General features: G+C 38.2%; 1 protein-coding gene across 3 annotated transcripts in view; it reads right to left on the reverse strand.

Moving 5' to 3' along the window:
* Positions 1-22264, reverse strand: part of PPP6R2 (protein phosphatase 6 regulatory subunit 2) — a 4227669-nt gene that overhangs the window by 1179386 nt on the left and 3026019 nt on the right. For all 3 annotated transcript variants that reach the window (XM_044088566.1, XM_044088567.1, XM_044088565.1), the window contains exon 19: positions 8029-8210. In XM_044088566.1, coding sequence (XP_043944501.1) covers positions 8029-8210 — 182 coding nt within the window. The remainder of the gene's footprint in view (positions 1-8028; positions 8211-22264) is intronic.

The raw sequence follows: 22264 nt of genomic DNA on the forward strand, positions 1-22264 counted from the left end.
CAGGTGATGCAATAAGAATGCAAGTCTCGGTGTGGTATTTGCTTTCCACAGGCAAGACAATTGTTAACTTTTTCTGACATCGGTTAGAGCAAGAAAAAAGGATTCCCAATGGGGTAACTTAGCTTTAGAAGACTTCAACTTCAATTCGGAAATGAAAACTCAGGTAGCAGCCAACCTGTACTCGTGCAAACTGCTTCTGCTTCGGGCTCCTCGGCAAGACTGATGTAATGGCGTTGGCTGCCTGATTTTATACCACCGATGACCTGACGTCAGTCCTGGAGCAACAGCAACCGACGCAGAAATACTAAGCCTCTGGTATTTGGGCCGACTGAGGGCTACCCCTGGCAGGATAACCCAAATGTGATGACTGCAACAGTGAAACACGAAGAACATCACTGGGCTTAGAAGACAAGCTTGCTTATGCAGGTGCACAAGTATGCCACAGCATGGGAGTTTCCAAAGAAAGATGCCAAGTTCTGACTGGTGAAAAACAGCAATTTGGCACAGGACTCATCAAGGAGGGCTCTCAATTCTTAACTATTTTGTTATGTTTTTTAGTGAGTTGAGAAAGTGCTCTAGTGAGCTCTAGAAAGTTCTCCTTTTAAGCAAAAGTGCTGGGAAGGTAATGCCAATGGATGCTGACAGATGGAATGGAATTTTTCCCTATTTCCCTAAATAGGTTAAGCAAGGAAGCACTTGTAAAGAAAAAGACATTTTTATTTCTTCTGCGGTGTTTGCTGTGCCGGGAATGTAAAGCCAATGCTTGATGATGATGGTTCATCAACAGCTTCAGTGAAGCGGGCCAGGAGATTATGAGCCCATTTTGCAATCAGTCCAGAAGCTATAAAGTACAGTTTTGTACCTACCATAAATGTAGATGTTCGAGTGTTCACACTGCTGCAGTCATTACACTTGGATTATCCTGCCATCAGGCAGTCCAGCAGTCGGCCAGAGTTCCAAAGTCTTGGTCCGGCGTCGGTTGCTGTCGCTTCTTCCCTGACGTCAGTGCGCCAGGGGTATATAAGATGATTCCGACACCATTTTCTTCAGGTTTTTCTTGCCCCAGATGTCAGGTACCCCCAAGTAGGTAGGCAATACATATTGCTAATAAAAAATATACATATAAAATAAAAACAATACCTTCAGTTACAAGCAAATACACCACAAAGGTTGTATAGGATAGAAAGGTATAGATAAGTCCAGTTAGTTTAGAGGGGATGGAGGGAGGGAAACCTGGAGTGCAGCAGTGTGAACACTCGAACATCTACATTTATGGTAGGTACAAAAATGTACTATGTTCATCGTGTTACACTGCTGCAGTCATTACACTTGGATAGAATCCCAAAGCTAAGGTTGGGTGGCTTGTCTATAAAGAGGTAGGATTGGCTATGAGGCCCTGCAGAACTGCAGAGGCAAATCCTGCTCTGGATTTAGAGTAAAGAGGCAGGTGGTAATGCTTGGTAAAGGTGTGCACTGAACTCCAAGTTACAGCCTCCAAAATTTCCTTGGTAGGTACTCCTCTGAGAAAGGCTGTTGAAGTGTCTGTTGCCCTGATGGAATGTGGCCTAATGTTATTTGGGACTGATTTTCCATGCTGTGTGTAGCAGTAACGAATACAGTGTCCTATCCATTTGGATATAGTCTGCTTTGAGATAGCCTTGCCCTGTGATCCTGCAGCATATGCTACAAAAAGTTGTTCAGTTTTCCTGAAAGATTTTGTTCTGTCCAAGTAGAAGCGTAGCTGCCTGTGTATGTCGAAAGAATGCAAAAGTTTCTCCCCTTTATTCTGGGGGTTTGGATAAAAAGTTGGCAAATGGATGGTTTGGTTAAGAGCCACACTAGATACGACCTTTGGCATAAAGGTAGGGTTTGTCCTTAAAGAAACCCTGTCCTGATGAAAAATTATAAAAGGTTCCACTGCCATTAATGCCTGTAGCTCTGAGACTCTTCGTGCTGAAGTTGCTGCCAGGAGCAGAGCTGTTTTCCATGATAAAAATTTTAGATCGGATGTATTGGCTGGCTCAAAAGGTGGCAGGGTTAGTTTTTCCAAAACGAAATTGAGGTCCCAAGTTGGTGTTGCTGCTCTCCGGGGCGGTCTTATGTTTTTAGCCCCTCTGAGGTACTGCTTTAGCAAGGGATGAGAGAATAAAGGAGGATCCGTGTTGTAATGTGCTGAAATGGCAGAGGCGTGGATCTTAATTGATGAGAAGGATAGGCCTCTGTCCAGCATCTCAGTTAAGTATTGTAAAATGTGAGGAATGTTTGGAACAAGAGGGTCAAGGCTTTGAGCCTGGTTCCAGGCGCAGAATCTTTTCCATTTGTCTGAGTAAGCTTTCCTGGTGCTAGGCCTCCTGGCCTCAAAAATGACATCCATAACAGCTTTAGAGAAAGGTGTTGCCTGCTTGACAAATGAATCTGCCATGCAGCCAGGTTTAGGGTTTTGAGCTGACCATGCAGGATCTGATTGTTTTGTTGAGTCAGAAGGTGTGGAATTTGAGGCAAAATCCATGGTGGGCCTTGAGCTAAGTTCCTTAAGACAGGGTACCAGTGCTGGTGTGGCCAGTCTGGAGCAATCAGGATCATCTGTGGTTTTTCTTGTCTGGCTTTTAGGAGTACCTTTGAAAGGAGAGGCAGTGGCGGGAAGGCATAAACATTTAGGTTTTTCCAGCTGAACAGAAGAGCATCCATTTTCCATGCTTGTTTGTGATAAGTCCTTGTGCAGAATTTTGGTAGCTGGCAATTCAGTGGGGAGGCAAAAAGATCTATGTCTGGGCATCTCCATTTTTGCGTTACCATGCTGAAGATTTGTGGATTCAATTTTCATTCGTGAGGGTCCATGATATTTCTGCTTAGATCGTCTGCCAGAGTATTTTTCTTCCCTGGCAGGAATTGCGCTTGCAGATGAACTTGGTAAGTTAGAGCTGTGTTCCACAAGGTCATGGCTTGCCTGCATAGGGGATAAGAATGAGTGCCCCCTTGCTTGTTTATGTACCACATTACTGTGGTATTGTCTGTCTTTAATAATAATTGTCCTGGATGCAGAAGGTCCTTGAAAGCTGTTAGGGCATTTTGAACAGCCAACATCTCTTTTTGATTGATGTGAAGATGCATCTGGTCTGTGGTCCACTTGCCCTGAATGCATTTTCCTGCCATGTGTGCTCCCCAGGCGTAATCCGAAGCATCTGTTGCTAGAGTCTACCTGGCTGTGTGTAGGGTAAAAGGCTGACCCTTGTTTAGGTGACATGCCTGTGCCCACCATAGAAACTCCTGCTGTAGGCAGGGAATCATTGGTATTACTGCTTCTAAACTGTGAGAGTGTTGAGTCCAAACACTTTTTAGGTACTATTGTAATTTCCTCATATGCAGTCTGGCATATGGTATTAGTAGTATGCAGGATACCATGAATCCCAGGGCCTGCAGAATTTTTCTTGCAGGGAGATGGGACTTTTTTGCCAGTAGTTGAAAATATTGAGTTATTTGAACTTGTTTGTCTGGCGTGAGGTAAGCCATCTGGGCCGTTGTATTTAAGCTGGCACCCAAGAATATAATCTGCTGTGAGGGCACTAGCTTTGACTTCTTTTCGTTTACTGTGTACCCTAGACAAATTAGCAACCTCTGTACAAACGCCAGATGCTGTAGAAGAATGTCCTTTGTCTCTGCTTGAATGAGGCAGTCGTCCAGGTATGGATATATTTGAATTCCTTTTTGTCTGCAAAATGCAATTACTGGTGCCAGGCACTTTGTGAAGACCCTGTGCACAGTAGATAAGCCAAAGGGCAGTGCAGAGAATTGGTAGTGCATTGTATCAGCTTTGAATCTGAGGTATCTTCTGCAATTTTGTCTGATAGGGACATGCAGGTATGCCTCTTTGAGGTCCAGAGTAACAAGCCAAGCATTCTTGCCCAGCATGGGTAGAAGCTGCTGTAATGTCAACATTTTGAATTTCGGAATATCCAGGTAAGTATTTAGAATTGAAAGGTCTAGTATGGGCCTCCAGGCCCTTTCCTTTCTGGGGACCAGGAAGAGTCTTGAGTAAAAACCTTGTCCTTGTTCCTGTTGTGGTACTTTTTGAATAGCCCTCATGTCCATGAGGGCTGAAATTTGTTTTTGTGCCTCTGCCCATTGGTTTTGTGGCAGGTCTGGCATTCCTTTTAGCCTTGGTAAAGTATGAAAGTGGAACCTGTACCCTTGAGACACAATATTCAGAACCCATTTGTCTTGGGTGATTGGTTTGCCAGTTTTGAGAAAAATGTGCTAATTTTCCCCCTAAGGGGGCTTCCAAAAGGGAAGTGTTTGGCGTACGAAGGGGAAAGTCATTGTGACTGTTTCCTGTAAGTTTGAGACTTGTCCTCTCCTCCTTTTGGGGTTGAGGTGCCCCACTGTCATTGTCTGTTTGAGCCTTGGGGTTGTGATCTGCCTCTTGGGCGTCTGACACTGGAAAAGACCAATTATTTTTTGGCCAATTTCTGCTAAATCGAGGTGGCTGTACCTGTAAGAAATCCTTGACTGTTTGCATAGATTTAGCTTTATCCTCCATTTTCTTTAACACCTCTTATGCCTTAACACCAAACAAGGTATCATGCTGTAAAGGAACATCCAATAATTTTGCCTTAACATGATCAGGTAAACTCTGTTCTTCTAACCAAGCATGTCTTCGAATCACAGAACCTGTAACTGCGGCTCTACAAGAGGCCTCTAAAGAATCAAAACCACATTGCAGAGTTTGTTTTCCCACCTGTTCAAATGCATGCAATAAATCCTGTATTTCTTTACAATCAGGAGCTTCTGAGCTTGAAGCATTTTCTGTTTTAACTTAAATATTGTTGGTACTTAAGCATGTGGAACTGGCAATTTAAAGCTCTTACTGCTAAAGTTGCAGAAGTGTATACTTTCTTCCCCCATCTATCCAAAGCTCTGGAATCTCTGTCAGAGGGTACTGGATTTTTTGCAATGGAAGCCTTAACCCCTTTTGGACCCTGGGATATAGTTTCTGGATCAGCAGAAGGGTTTTTATGAAGAAACTTGTGAGAGTCAGGGACTCTATAATACCTATCTGGCTTGGCTGGAGCAGGGGGCAAAGAGTCAGGAGATCAGCTGGATTCAGAGAACACATCATCCACAATATCTAGCACAGGCGGAATAGCCAGGGGCCTGTGCTGAGGCAATAAAAGGAAATCCCTGAGCCATTTCTTGGATTCTGAGTAATCCTGACTTTCCTAATGGAAATGCTCCCTCATGGTATGTAAAGTTTCCCCAAAAGAATCCTCAGGAGGAGAGGCTGAAGGGATAGATTCCTCAGCATCAGAGTCCTCATAGGGGGGTAGAGAGTATCCCTGGTCTGAAGAGGAATCAGAGGAAATGGGAACCTGATCAGAGGAATCATAGTCTGTATCCTGCCTAGGCCTTTTCTCAGGAGGGGGATGGGAACCCCTGATTAGAGTAATGAGGTCTTCGGCCATTTTAAGCATCTGTTTCTTAGGCATGGAGGACTGTCCAGGAGAATGCTGTACTTGTTTCTTTGTCTTTAATGGTACTTTTGTCTTGGCTGTTGTTTTAATGGTAAGTTGTGAAGGTCTGAAAACACCCTTAGAAGCCGATGCCTGCTCAGCGGCTCTGGACCCATCTGAGGGATTAGTTTCCGTAGGCCCAATACCTTGAGTTTCCAGAGGCCTAGTTGTCTCCACGTGGGAGTCGGTGGCGGCCTGTGGCTCTGAGGTAGCGGGTGTCAGGAGCTGCGAAAGCGCCTCACTGAGAACCGGCGACTGGCCTATAAGAGGTTTCGTCGTCAGTTTTGGACCTTGGATGCCTGTCTTTATCCTTGTCCTTGCGTTTTTTCAGTATTGCGGTCGTCGGTTGATCCGACGGCATAGTATAATTGAACCTTCGGCCAAAGTAGTGCAAAGCAAAATCAAAACATCTTTTTATAGTGCGTTTGTTAAATCTAGCACAAAACCGACAACTAGTGACGTCGTGATCAGGGCCTAGGCATGGAATACAGTAAGAGTGGAAGTCCTTATGAGGTATTTGCTTCCCACAAAAAAATACAATTATTAACTTTTTCTGACATCTGTCTGAGGCAAGAAAAAAGTTTCCCCAACGGGGTACTTAGCTTTATTGAAGACTTCAGATCTGAAATTTCGACTTCGAAAATTTCAGGAGTTGGCCGAACGGCACTTGTGAACTGCTTCTGCTTCGGGCACCACGTGGCAAGAAAGACTGAAGAAAATGGCGTTGGATGCATCTTAAATACCCCTGGTGCACTGACATCAGGGAAGAAGCGACAGCAACCGACGCCGGACCAAGACTTTGGAACTCTGGCCGACTGCGGGACCGCCTGACAGCAGGATAACCCAAGTGTAATGACTGCAGCAGTGTAACACGATGAACATCTGAACTACGACTAGCTTTACACAGTGCCAGATCTACTCCACCTTTACTGCCAACTAACACACTGGAGCAAGGACAGGCCAAAAACACTGCCCCACAACCTTTTGGGACCACCATATGGATTTATTAAAAATGCTGAGAGTAAAAGGTCCTCCCCCCAAGGGAGGGGAGTTGATTCCGCACACTGACATAGAACTTCACTTTCACAATCTCAGATTTCTAAATATACTACTTCCAGTAGCTGCTCAGGTGGCATACAGGGATGAAGTCCTAACTACAGCCCAGTCAACCTGGGTTTAATAAGCATAAGCAACTCAGGTGACTTATGAACAGACAGTGGCGGAATGGATGTTTCCAGGATAGCCCTACAGGCCTTTCCCATGTCCGAATCCTGATTAAGGCTGGAGATGTGATGGGGAAAGGTATGTCAAGAAAAGGGGAACAGCATACAGCTGTGGCTGAGCTTCCGTGCAGGCAAAAGTGATATATATATATATATATATATATATATATACATATACACACCTTCATTGCACACTTGCTTCAGGGACATTTCAGGCAGGCTAGGGGTAAACAAAAGATAGATCATAAGACATTACCCTATGGCAGAATGATAGTTACCCCCCCCCCCCCTTACCGGACACCCTTAGGTTTGACAGTGGCCTCAGCTTACATCACAGTAAGTCCTTGGGAAAAGGATAAGCTGGCAGGCTTGCTGGCAGATGTTGGGCACTGGATTGAAAAAGACCATAGAATGAACCAGGGGAGGAAAAAAATGCTCAAAGTATGTACCACCTCCAAGGTCAGATCAACATGGGGAAAATAAATTAACTGTACTACTTTTTTTCTGAGTTGGTGAGACACTGTAAACAATATAGAGAACAGAGGTATGAGAATGAAGTGCCAATAATGATGAGGGCAGGACAGCCCAGTACAAAAACAGATATGATTTACTGTACATTTTGCATTTAGTCTCAGTGGTATGTGTCATGAACTGTGCAACCAGTTTAGTTTAGCAAAGTATGGGTCTGTGGTAGTAGCTCAAAGCACATCCCTAACTCTAGAGGTCCTGCATGCCTGTCTGCTTCAACCATTTCTTCTGCCTTTTTGCCTTTGTTCTAAAGGAAAAAGATGCAGGATCTTTCTATTTCAACACAGCAGTTCTGGATAATCCAAGCTGTCCTCTCAGTGATGACATAAAATTATTTCATTTAAGACTTTACAGAAAACAGAAAGCGCCAGTTGGTCAACCGATAAGCAAAAAAATTCAACAGGAAAAAATAAGTGGTGAGAGTACACAAAAAACTCAGGGATCCTGTCTTTGAAAACTAATGCTAAATGATGGAAAAGGAAATGAAGACTACCTTTACCCTTTATGAGCCTGCCTCTAGCAATATTAACAATATCAATGGTTATAGTAAGACATGGCCCCTTCAACAAAGGATTGTGGGGAAAAATGCCAGCAACTCCAACCTGAAGACAAATGCATGGAGTTCATAAGAATGTTTGCTGGCTAAGATATCTCAAAGATCAGTTAACGAAGAAAGTTAACTACCTACAGTAACTTACTTGACCAATGACAACAACAGCTTTGCAAGTTGCAAAAAAAAAAAAAAATCAAACAAAAGATAATTTGCATGCCTTCACAGCTATTAGTTTCTTTCTGCTCTGTAGGATTATTCTTGTTGCTATTTTCTTCAGCAGGTGTGACTGATACTTCCATTTCCTCTTCCTCCTCATCTTCAGAGTCGATACTGCCATCCTGCTCACCACTCTCTATGTCGCTCTTTGATGAACTTTCTGAGGTCTGTGACACCCCAAACCTGTTAACACAAAGAGTTATAGTTATTCCAAGTACTAACTTTTATTAAAGTTAAAACATGTAAAAACAGATAAGCTCTTTCGGATCAACAACACCGATCCTTCTTCAGATCTAATTAAATCCTCCATAGTCCACTCTTTTATACCTAAAATAGCAACCAACAGGAGAGTTGGTTTAGACCAACCTCCATTTGAAGCCAATGGTTCTAAGTTACATCACTGTCTCTTCAATCAAATATGCCTCTTCAACCTATGCCCCTTAAGAGCCAGTTTTAAAAGGTAATTTGTATTAAGTCCCGGAGATTTATATGCTTGGAAGTTACCTATCCACGACATTTCCACTAGTTTGGTAAAATTATTAATATCTCCTCCTCCTGGACTCAACTTCAAAATCTGTAAAAACCCTAAAACAGAACTTGGGTCCTGCATTTTCATTTACATGTTTCATTAGAGGGTTTTTGAGATTGGCCAACCTAATGTCACTTATGTGCTTTGAAATTCTATCCATTAGTTTCCTCATAGTTTTTCCTACATAAAAAATTTTGCAGGAGTCACAAGTAGCCAGATATACTACATTTTTAGTGGTACAGTCCTCATAAAATTTAAAAGTATATTTCTTCCCAAGTGTCGGATGTATATACTCTTTCTCCACTAAGATGAACCTACGACAAGTACAACATCGAAACGGATAATTACCAAAATGACCTGAGACAATATGATGAGTCTTATATGGATCATTACACAGAATTTGCTTCAAATTCCTGCTGTTCTTAAAGGCAACATGTGGTTTCTCACCCACTATTTTATTAAGCTCTTCATCAGTAGTTAAAATCTTCCAATTATTATGTATAATCTCATATAAATGTAAAATTATGGGTGTAAGTTGGAACAATCCTCATTTCTTGCTTATGTCCCAGGGGTTTCCTCTGGTTGACCATTGTACGTTCTTCAAACAGATATGAGTTTCCTTGTCCATCCCTGATGGTTTTAACAATCTTGGATTCAGATGGATATGGTTTTCCTTGTCCATCCCTGACAGTTTTAACATAATTTTGCATTATCCCTATTTCTTGAGTATCATATCCTCTCTTTTCAAAAAGCTCTCCCATGTTTTGTACAGCATTTACAAAATCATCTTCAATCATATGAAGTCTACAGGCTCTCAGAAATTGCCTGTTTAATATATTCCAGTGAATATGTCCAGGATGCATACTCGACCTAGGGAGAATATTATTTTCCAACAAGTTTTCCTATACAAACTAATATCATTTTTAACATACTCATCTTGTTGCAACCAAACATCAAGGAAGTTAATACATGCACTATCATGTTGTCTAGTAAACCTTAAGAAGTCAGTGGTCTGTTCCAAGTACTCAAGAAATTCCTGCAACTGATCTACATTTCCTTCCTATAGGAGATACACATCATCAACAAATTGCTGATATAATACCAAATTCAAATGAAAAGGGTTGTTATGCAAAATACTGGAGTCTTCCCAATGTGCCAACACCAAACTGGCATAACTTTTGGCACATGGGGTCCCCATAGTTATTCCACTCTGTTGTAGATAAACATCCCTTTCAACCATAAAAATATTGTAACTCAACCCAAGTTCAGCAAGAGTACAAATCAAGTTTATTTTAGTATAATCATAGCCAGTGACCTTTATAAGGTATTCTTTAAGTGTGTTTAATCCATATTCATTTGGTATCATCGTAAAGAGACTTTGAATATCCATGGCTACCATCAAATGTCTTTTATTATCTCTCTTATTATCCAAGTACTGCTTCATATATACTAGAAATACATTTTCCGTTAGTGTAGAGGATGAACCTGTTACTGGTGTTGAATGTGTATCACCAGTATTATCATTCAACATTTTACTATTATTTGACTGAACTTCTGTTTTATTAGGTTCTTTATATACTTTGTGATGAGGCCAGTTAAATACATTCTCCTGTCGGATATCAATATAATCTCTTTGTAACCTTTTAATCATGATCTGTTCTAATTTATTATCATAAGCAGATACTTTAAAGTATGCATCATCCATTTTTTTTTCACTTTACATTCTGCCTTGTATTTGGTTTTAATGTCTCTCTATTGTTGTTCAGCTTAATTAAAGCCTCGATTAGGCAGACTTTATGTGAACTGCAGTCAAACGGGAGAGTTACGAAAGACCTTTATGACTACTGAAATCTGATCTATCAAATGAAACCTACATTTAAAGGCTTGCCAAAAATACATAAAAATCCAGCTGACCCTCGTATGTGTCCCACTGCAGCTGGCTTATGCTGGATGACAGAACCAGCCTCTGTATATGTGGAACATCAGGTGAATGAGGTGCTTCCTTTGACTCCAACAGTATTAAAGGATACACAGCATTTTATAGCATCTATGAAGCAATACTTGGATAATGAGAGAGACAATAAAATACATTTGATGGTAACCATGGATATTCAAAGCTTCTTTATGGTGATACCAAATGAATATGGGTTAAAGGTACTTAAAGAATACCCTATAGAGTTCAGTCGCTATGATGACAGCAAACTAAACTTCATTTGTACTTTTACTGAACTTGTGTTAAGGCACAATATTTTTATGTCTGAAAGGGATATTTATGTACAAAAGAGTGGAATAGCTAAGGGGACCCCATGTGCCAGCAGTTATGCTGGTGTTGGTACATTAGGAAGACTCCCATATTTTGCATAACAATCCCTTTCATTTGAATTTGATATTATATTGGTGATTTGTTGACATATATCTCCTATGGGAAGGAAATACAGATTAAATGCAGGAATTTCATGAGTACTTGGAACAGACCACTGATTTTTTTAAGGTTTACTAAATAACAGGATTATGCACGTATTCACTTCCTTGATGATTGGTTGCAACAAGATGAGAGTGGTAGAACTGATACTAGTTTGTATAGGAAAATTTGTTGGAAAAATAATATTCTTCCTAGGCTGAGTAAGCATCCTGGACACATTCACTGGAGTATATTAAATGGGCAATTTCTGAGGGCTTCTAGACTTCATACGATTGAGGATGATTTCGTAAATGCTACACAAAATATGGGAGAGCTTTTTGAACAGAGAGGATATGATACTCGAGAAATAGGGAGTATGCAAGATCATGTTAAAACAGTCAGGGATGGACAAGCTAAACCATACCTGTTTGAAGAACGTACAATGGTCAATCAGAGCAACCCACAGGGACAAACGTGAAATGAGGACGGTTATGACTTACACCCAAAGTATTAAATATATTTGTGAGATTATACATAAAAATTAGAAGATTTTAACTACTGGTGAAGAATTTAAAAAATAGTGGGTGGGAAGCCACATTTTACATTTAAGAACAACAGGAATTTGAAGCAAATTCTATGTAATGATCCGATGTAATGTAAAGATTGCTCTGTGCAATGATTTATCTAATCTAGAATTTTCATTAGCAAACAACAAACTTAAATTTAATTTCCGAGTGAATAACTTTAACTCACTCAAGGTATTTCCAATGTTAGCCCTTCAGGCTGGGACAAATGTCAAACCTTTATCTAAAATGGTAGCCTGTGCGATGTCAATGACTTTATGGGAAAAATTATAGATTTTAAAATCAAGTGTCATTGTAAACAATCTTTACTGTTGGTAAACTCTCCTGAGGGCAAGAAAATGTTTTGTCCTCTAATTCCTGTAATAACCATTTTTCTGTTTTGCTCGTGCCCCTCTTTCAAATATGGATCAGCACTGCTTTGATGCCTTCGTGATGGCAGATGCTGATTTTTGTTTCTGATCCACATGGATCTCCTTACCTCAGCCATTCCTTAAGGGGCTGCAACATTTCTAGATTCAGCATATGTTGTAGACTCACTAGAGGCTGAAGATGACTCCTGAATGGCTACAATACCAAGGTTACCATGGAAACCTGGTGGTTTGGGATATGCCTTCCCATGGGCATATTCGCTCATATCTCTTTTTAATTTTGTGGTTTTACATTGTAGAATTTTATTACAAGTATTCTCCACTGAAGATGTAACATTATCGAAGTTAATGGAGTAATGGTCAAAGTTCATATCATTGTGTATAGAAGTCGAGTTCATCTAACTGACATGAGAGCTGCTCCAAACGTAAATTGTTGTACTTAATCATTAATTTCATGAAATCACAGCCCACTTTGTCAAACAACTCATGTAGTTCTCTCAAATAATCAATATTATTAGCAGCACCATTAGGGTGACTCCAAAAGTGTAAACCTTTAGGTATATGACAGTTCAATATTTTTAGCTAAATAGCTGTTCTCCATTTGGAGTTTTTTATACTCCACTAATAGTTTCTCACAGGTATGAAGTTGCTCTGTAAGACAGGGATATTTATTCGAAGCATGTACCTCTCGTGTTGACTCAAATTCAAAAGTAAAATGATTGCTTTTCCAATCATAACCATTCATCAGCAGATGGACAGTTGCAACATTCCTATAATCATCCCTGACCGATGGTTGTGTGGGAGGCAAGGCCAAACTCTCAGATGTAGATGTCATACTTGCACTTAGCACTGATATATACTAAGCATAAATGGATAATTGCTGACTGAGTTGGTGTAAAAGCAAAGTCAGATCCCCATTGAGGACGTTCCATGTTATTTGCCCAGCTCCCAGAAGGATCTAAGGAAGAAATGGTTATATTTTATTCACCTATTTTGCATCCACCAGTTTGTACACCATCTCATATGGTAAGGGATACAGGGCAGAGAATAGTTAATAATGACACTGATTTTACTAAATGTTTCATCACCACATACACACTAGATAGCAAACCTATTATTGAGTGCATTAATATAAATTGGGAGTTATTTTGGAAGGACAAGGACTTGTCCCACAAATTAGGGGACAAAGCACTAGTCACTTATAAAAAGGATAAATCTTTAAAAGTTTATATGGATAGAAAGTGTCGAGGAATGGGTGAGCTGTTTAACAAAATATGGCACTTTTAGATGTGGATGTTGTTACAATGTCCTTTGATTAACAGCACTGATAGTTTTGTAATTACAAATAAGGAATATAAAATTACAGGACCTTTTTCTTGTCACACTTTTGTGGTTTATCTTGCTCAGTGTAATTGCTGTCCTGCATTTTATACAGGCAAGACAATTTAGGAAGCGTATTTATTAGCATTGTACAAATATTAAAAATAAAATGTTGACTAATGCTTTGTATAAACACACAGAAAGATGCAACTCACATAGTTTTAATTTTTTAGTGATTGAGCAGGTTAAAAAGGATATCCAAAGGCGGATCATTAGTGAGCATTTGGATAAAAATGAACTTGTGGCAGTTGCTTGATAGTACCCTGGACTGAATGATACCTGCTCCATTAATTCCTTGCTCAAGTTAAAAAATTTTATGGGGTTGGATATTAACATGCTGGAATTTATATATTTTTTTATTTTCATAACTTTTATTCAGTATATAGGTACAAGTAATGTATATTAATATAAATTAATTTATGAATTTTATACATTGGTTGACTTGAGTCCTGCAATGTCAACATTGTGGCATTTAAACCTGTAATTAATTGCTTTAAGTGTTCTGATGAAGTTCATAATGAACAAAAGAGCTTAACCTAATAAAGTAACTCAGTGGTTAACTGTTGCAGCTGTGGGTTAGTTTTTTTTTTGTGTGGGCCATGTGTTTTATTATGTTAAAACCATCAGGGATGGAGATAGAAAACCATATCTGTTTGATGAACGTACAGGGGTCAACCACAGCAAACCCCAGGGGCATAAACGAGAAATGAGGATGGTTCTGACTTACATCCATAATATTAAATATATTTGCAAGATTATACATAATAATTGGAAGATTTTAAATACAGATGAAGAACTTAAAAAAAATAGTGGGTGAAAAGTTGCATTATGCCTTTAAGAACAGCAGCAATTTGAAGCAAATTCTATGTAATGATCCGTACAAGACTGATCACATAGTCTCATGTCGTTTTGGTACTTATCTGTGTCGACACTCTGCATGTTATAGGTTCATCTCAAAGGAGAAAGAGTATATACATCCAACCCTTGGGAAGAAATATACTTTTAAATTTCATGCGGACTGTACCACTAAAAATGTAGTACATCTGGCCACTTGTGACTCCTGTGAAAGCTTTTATGCAGGAAAAACTACGAGGCAACAAAAGGAGAGAATTTCAAAGGACATAAGTGACAACAGACTGTCCGATCTCAAAACCCTTATAAAGAAACATATAAATGAAAATGCAGGACATAAGTTCTGTTTTAGGGTTTTACCAATTTAGAAGCTGAGTCCAAAAGGAGGAGATATTAATACTGATGCCGAACTAGAGGAATTGACATGGATACGTAACTTACAAGCATATGAATCTTAAGGACTAAATATGAATTACCCTTTGAAACCGGCTCTGAAGAGACGTAGGTTGAAGTGGCATATTTGATTGGAGAGACAATTATGTCACTTAGAACCACTGGCTTCAAGTGGGCGTTAGTCTAAACTAACTCTCATACTGGATGCAATTCTAGATATAAAGAGTGGACTATGGAGGATTTAATTAGACCTGAAGAAGGATTGGAGTCTTTGATCTGAAAGTGTACTTAGTTGCCTTACTTTACTCCTAATGTGGCCATGGTGATTGTATTGATTTTCTACACTCTCACTCTCTCTCTCTCTCTCTCTATATATATATATATATATATATATGCTTTAGGCGTCTGGACAGCGTGACATTTCCCTGCGGTATATTGACTGGGGACACATGGCTGAAGTGACAGTCAGCTGCAGAGAAATATGGCTGTTTGCAAATTCCCTCTGGGCAAAGAGAAGCACACACTGCCATGCTCACAGCTTTAATAACCAAATGCATGGCGACAGAAGAAGTAATGGGTATTGTGTTCAGTGTACAGTACATACTTATGTAACTACAACATATAGCAGTGTGTTACAGCATGGAGGAAATCCTGCAGGCTACTGTAGTCATATTTATGCTCAAGTATGCATTTTAGGAAATGTTCCCTAGACTCTGTGAAGGGGGTAGTGGGTCCACACACTCCAATTATAAAGGCACTGCCCATTGTGTACTGCATTTTTACTGTTACTGACATGCCCTCTGGCCAGCCTGCTGCTGATGCCTGCCATATTGCCTGCCTCATGTTCCCTTGGGGACCATGGACATTGTTTTCCCCCTGTGCATTTGGTTCTTGAATTTGTGGGCATGGCAACATATTCGTCTCTTTGCCCACAAGGAATTTGCAAACAGCCATATTCCTCTGCAGCTGAATGTCACTTCAGCCATGTGTCCTCAGTCAAATGTAGCACAGGGAAATATCTCACCACCTAGGCAACTGAACCCATAAATACATACACACACACACACTTTACATATATTTATATATATGCATAAATGCCAGCACACATACACGTTTGTATGTGTGTGTGCATGTATAAATATATATATATATATATATATATATATATATATATATATATATATATATATATATATATATATATATATATATATATATATATATATATATATATATATATATATATATATATATATGTATATATACATACACACACACACACTCAAATATAGCCATATATAAAATACACATACATATACACACACAAATACATATATATACACTGAAGGAGCTGCAGGGATTTCTGGCAAGTACTGGTTGTGTACTACATGTGACAACAATCTCCCGTATTCTCCAAATGTTTGGACTATGGGGTAGGGTTGCAAGACAGAAGCCTTTTCTTACACAGAAAAACATCCAGGTCCACCTAAAATTTGCAAAATAATACATCAAGTCTCCCAAAAGCATGTGGGAAAATGTGCTATGGTCTGATGAGATCAAGGTTAAACTTTTTGGCCACAATTCCAAAAGGTACGTTTGGCACAAAAACATCATCCCCACAGTGAAGTATGGTGGTGGCAGTATCATGCTTTGTGGTTGCTTTTCTTCAGCTGGAACTGGGCTTTAGTTGAGGTGGATGGAATTATGAACATTTCCAAATGCCAGTTACTTTTGGCCCAAAACCTTCAGGTGTGTGCTAGAAAGCTGAAGATGAAGAGGGATTTCACCTTTCAACATGACAATAACCCCAAGCATACATCCAAATCAACAAAAGAATGGCTTCACGAGAAGAAAATTTAAGTTTTGGAACGGCCCAGCCAGAGCCCAGACCAAAATCCAATAGAAAATCTCTGGGGTGATCTGAAGAGGGCTGTGCACAAGAGATGTCTTCGCAATCTAACAGATTTTGAGTGCTTTTCCCAAGAAGAGTCTGCAAATATTGCCAAGTCAAGATGTGCCATGCTGATAGACTCCTACCCAAGAAGAGTGAATGTTGCAATTAAATCAAAAGGTGCTTCAACAAAGTATTAGTTTAAGGGTGTGCACACTTATGCACCTAGCATATTGTACGTTTTTTATTTTTTATATTTTTCCCCCAACAGATTTGTTTGTTTTTCAAATGAATTGCATAATTTATAGGTCACATTAAATGTGGGAAAAGTTTTGAAATTATATACTGTGGTCTCATTTTATTACATCAGAAAAACCTGGCATTTTAACAGGGGTGTGCACACTTTTTATATCCACTGTTTGTGTGTGTGTGTGTGTGTGTGTATATACATATATATATATATATATATATATATACATATACACATATTCGCATAAGTGGAATTCGACTATCTGCACGGACATCAACGGTACAGTGGGGAGTGGAAAGTCATCCACACTCCCACTGTAGTGCGATCTCGGAATTAGAATATATAAGCAGGGGGGGTGTGGGGGGTGCAGGGGGGGCTTGCCCCCCTGCAAAAAATGTGATTTGTCATATAGGAGTCCGATGTACATCAACTCCTATATGGCTATCACATGGTGGTTTCGATAACGATGTCGAGTCAAATGCGTCGAGCATTTGGTTCGACATTGTCACTAGTAGTTTTTCTTACTTTCAGTATTACTATTTGTTTATTTGAACGGAAAATGTTTTTCCGTTCGAACAAACAATAGTAAACCTATATGTATGTGTGTGTGTGTGTGTGTGTGTGTGTGTGTGTGTGTGTGTGTGTGTATATGTATATATATATATATATATATATATATATATATATATATATATATATATTGAAAAACACAATCCCTGGAAGTAACAGTCCGCTCACCCTGGTGAAACGAAACACCATGAAATTAATCCAAGTACAAGGACAAAATTCTGAGCACAGTAAAGTTTATTCCACCTTTCGTAAAAATTCCACAACAAGAATAAAATCCTCCAAAATCCAACAGTGAAGTAAGCGCTTTCGTCTGTGAATATACCAGACATTATCAAACTGTTGTGTTTCCCTCCTCTTTACACTTAAATACCTTTGTATACTAAATTAATAACCAATTAACTTTTTAAAAAACAATTCACTTTTTAAAAATACAGTTCACTGAGAATTGGGAATGTGTATATACACATACCCAAGAAGTGTGATTGCAATACATGTAACATTTTTGTTAGCTAGAAGAATATATAAAAAAAAACTGAAAACGTAAATTTTTATTTCAGTAATTGAACTTTTCTAAAGTTTACAACTTCCTAGCTCTCTGTTTTAACACTAACCGTATAGATAGGTGGTCATTAATACCCGGGAATTCTGTGGCATTTAATGTCAACTGCCAGTTTAGTTCCCTAGTTTCTAGTTCATTCCCCCAATCACCTCCTCTAATGTTCTTTTTCACTATCTCAAGTATACCAAACTTGAATCTAGTAAAATTAGGACACATTTCTGTGTGTTTAAAAAGGGCATTATTTGTGTTCTTGATTTCCATGGCATATGTGTGTTCATAAATTATTTCCCTTAAAGATCTTTCTGTTTTCCCTACATAGAAATTGGAACAACTATGACATATGGCAATATAAACCACCCCTCTTGTTTGACAATTACCACCAACCATCCTAACAGTGGGTGTCACATCTCCTACCCTATACTCACTGCTTTCTAAAATCAGTGAACATTAATACACCTACCACATTTGTTGGTACGTTTAACTGTACTTAACTGTTTTGTGTGTTCTAATAAATATTTCATATTTTTCCCCACTCTGTTAGTAAAGAATGGACCCGTACCTAACCAGTGGGTGTACTCTTCATTTCCTTCCAGAATCACCCAATTCTTGGTAAGAGTCTTTTGTACCTCCCTGCCAAATGAACTAAATTCTATTACCATGGAATGTGTACATCTACTGGTCTGGTTACTTTGTATTTCCTTGGAAACCTGCTGTTGTCCTAATAGGGGAATAAATTTGTTACCCCATCCTTTCATGAACTGTTATCTATGTTTGATAGGTACGGTACTGAATTGCTACACTTTATTATTAAAGTTAACAATGGCAAAATTAATTCTCTTTTAAGTGAAGTTAAATTAAATGATGACATTTTAAATGATGGAAGTTTTATAAATGTTGAAGTTAAATATGATAATATTTTTAAGAAAATAGAACAGCAGATGAAAGACAATACACAGAGGAAACAACGTAAATTAAACAGGGATGAACTGGAATATAAGCAAAAAGAAGCTTATTTGTTACCTAGAAGTTATTATGGGGAAAGTACTGAAATGGATAGAACAGGCAACAATTTAGATTTTTTAGTTAATCAGAAGAATGGAGGGGGACAAAACATTAGCTACAGTCAGGAAGTAGTGGATGAAGTTTTCGACCAAGAATTTCCCCAGTTAAGAAGGTTGGAAAGGTTACAGAACAGAGACTGTAACTGATAGAATATGAACAATAATTTTTTAGGGGGTCAACAGACATCCAGGGGGAGATTACCGAGGGGTCAGAAAACATACTGGAACAGCAGATTTTAGAAGTAAACACAGATAGCAATTTGATTACAGAAGACCAGTCAGGGATTACTTATACCAGGAATGGTTTCAAGATTTTTAATTATACAGGTCATTTAGTTACAGACACACATTTCACCTTGTTTGAGAAGGGATTCAAATTTGTTCCAGTTAGGAAACCAGGGTTAGCACAAATACTAAATGAACTAAAGTTATACACAAAGTAACTAAATTTACAGTTATATTTTAAGCAAACAAACAATGAAAATAAAGTGAATGGAAGTACCTTGAAGAAAAAAAGTTTGTTTAATCCCCCATTAAATCCAGTGATGGCACATTACGAGAATATGTGTAGAAGGGAAATTTGTAAACAATATTATGGTTACACAGAAGAGTTTTACAATTTAAACAGAGAAGAAAAAATGTTATTAAATTAATTAAGAGAGTCTAATTTAATACTGGTAATGAAGCCAGATAAGGGAGGGGGAGTAGTCCTAGTAGAAACAACTGATTATATCAACGAGATAACCAGTATGTTGCAGGATACAGAAAAGTATTCAATTGCTTCTAGGAATGAAGTTAATATGGTCCATAGGAGATTACAGATGTATCTAAAAGACAGCTTAATGCAGGAAGTGATTAATGAGGGGATATTTAACTTCCTACAGCACCAACACCCCTTTGTCCCTACTGTATTCAGTATACCAAAGGTACACAAGGACATTTACCACCCACCTTATAGATTGATTATAGCAGCCAAATGTAGTTCTACATATCCATTGGGAGTCTTTACTGACAGGTTATTAAAGGACATTTTACATAAGGTAGATTATGTCATCAAAGACTCATGGGAATTTTTAACCCAGATAAAACAGGAATTTTATGCACAGTGCACTGTTTTTTCAACTTTTGATGTTGTTGACCTGTTTGGATCAATTCCCCATGAATTGGGGTTGGAACTGTTTCAGGAAGCACTAATGGAATATAGTAATTTGAATGTTACCATGATTACTTTTGTAGTACAAATGATGGAATGGGTACTAAAAAATATTTTTTTTATATTTGAAGAAGAATATTATAGGCAACTAAAGGGGTTTGCAATGGGGTCAAGTTGCGCCCCCATTTTTGTTAATTTAGTTTTTTGTATGTGGGAGAAGAAACACATATTTAGTACTGAATTTTCCAAAGATTGGATACTCTATACCCGTTATTTGGACGATATATTCATTTTATGGAATGTAGACCAAGAAAGAGTATTAAAATTTGAGAGTTTCGTTAATAACATTTGTGAACATTTCCAATTTACACATACTTATAACCCACAAGTTATAGATTATTTGGATGTAAGGTTGACTAAAAATACGAATCAAAACCATTTTGAATCACTGGTCCACAGGAAACCGACATATTCTAATAGTTTTTTGAGGTTTGAGAGTCAACACCCATCATACATTAAGAGAAATCTAGTAAGAGGCCAGATGATTAGAGGGGCTAGAATGTGTTCAACCTTTGAACAGTTAACCAAAGAACTGATGTTACTGACTCAAATGTTTATGAACAGGGGATACCCCAAGTAATTGGTGGAGAAATTTAAGGAAGAGATTATGAAAGGATGGGGTAACACATTTATTCCCCTATTAGGGGATTTTACATGTATTGCAATCACACATCTTGGGTATGTGTATATACACATTCCCAGTTCTCAGTGAACTGCATTTTTAAAAAGTTAATTGTTTTTTAAAAAGTTAATTGGTTATTAATTAAGTATACAAAGGTATTTAAGTGTAAAGAGGAGGGAAACACAACAGTTTTGATAAAGTCTGGTATATTCACAGACGAAAGCGCTTACTTCACTGTTGGATTTTGGAGGATTTTATTCTTGTTGTGGAATTTTAACGAAAGGTGGAATAAACTTTACTATGCTCAGAATTTTGTCCTTGTACTTGAATTAGTTTCATGGTGTTTCGTTTCACCAGGGTGAGTGGACTGTTACTTCCAGGGATTGTGTTTTTCAAGGTTTGGTTTTTCACTTACAATCCTGGTGCTCGAGTATCTTGCAGTATATATATATATATACATATATATATATATATATATATATATATATATATATATATATATTTATATATATATATATATACACACACACACACACATACATTGTGCGTGTATGTAAAAAAAAAATATATATATATATATATATATATATATATATATATATACACATACACTGTGTGTGTATGTAAATATATATATATATATATATATATATATATATATATATATATATATATGGGTCTACTTGAGTAGACTGAAAATCCACTTAATCGAAACTTACATGATCGAGATGACAACACCAAAACCTTTTGCCGCCCCCCCCCCCAAACTAAATATACTAACTCCGAGATTGCACTATAGTGGGAAAAAGGGCAAATTTCCCCATGTTGGCCAACTGCCTCTTTTCCCCTTCTGTGCTAATGCATTTCTCAAAATCTAACTGCTTAGTGAATTTAGTAAATTCCACTGCATTCAACCTTCCAAACCAACTCCACTGAAAGAATTGCAGACTGCTTCAAAGTTTGTAGTTGTACCTCAACAGCTGCATAGATAACTCTGTTACTTTATGTAACCACTACTATGACAGGTTTAAAAAATAAACCTTTATGGCAGAGCACCTGTATAAATATGATAAACAAAGTATAAAGCACCAAGTGTTTACAGAAAATCACATACTGAAAATGGCACTCAAACATACAACATCTCGAGATCACAAGTGTACTGTGTAGTTTCACTTAGTGCACAGTACTGTGAACCAGATATTTAGGTCACCTTGATAGTTATGATTTCTAGTTTATGACCATGTTTGTCTACGAAACTTTTTGAATTTATGTTCAGGCAATTGTATATTTGTTGTATAACATCTTGTTTGTTTCTCAATATTCTAACCATTCTATGCTGCACCATTTGTGAAACTCTGATTTTACTCCTTTTATATGTTCTATGCTCTTTCTACAACAGAACTATGTTTATATAATTTTTTATTATTTTTACTATGTTTTATAATTTTTACTATGTATCTGGAGCTTTTCTCCCCGGGCCTCTGATGAAAACGGTCACCTTGTGTCCAGTTGGACTAACCCAGCAAACAAATGGAAAATAAATAAAATAAAATGCTCAGTTAAA

Source organism: Protopterus annectens, chromosome 11.part0 (assembly GCF_019279795.1).
Source record: "Protopterus annectens isolate FY-2018-M chromosome 11.part0, PAN1.0, whole genome shotgun sequence".
NCBI classification, from domain to species: domain Eukaryota; kingdom Metazoa; phylum Chordata; order Ceratodontiformes; family Protopteridae; genus Protopterus; species Protopterus annectens.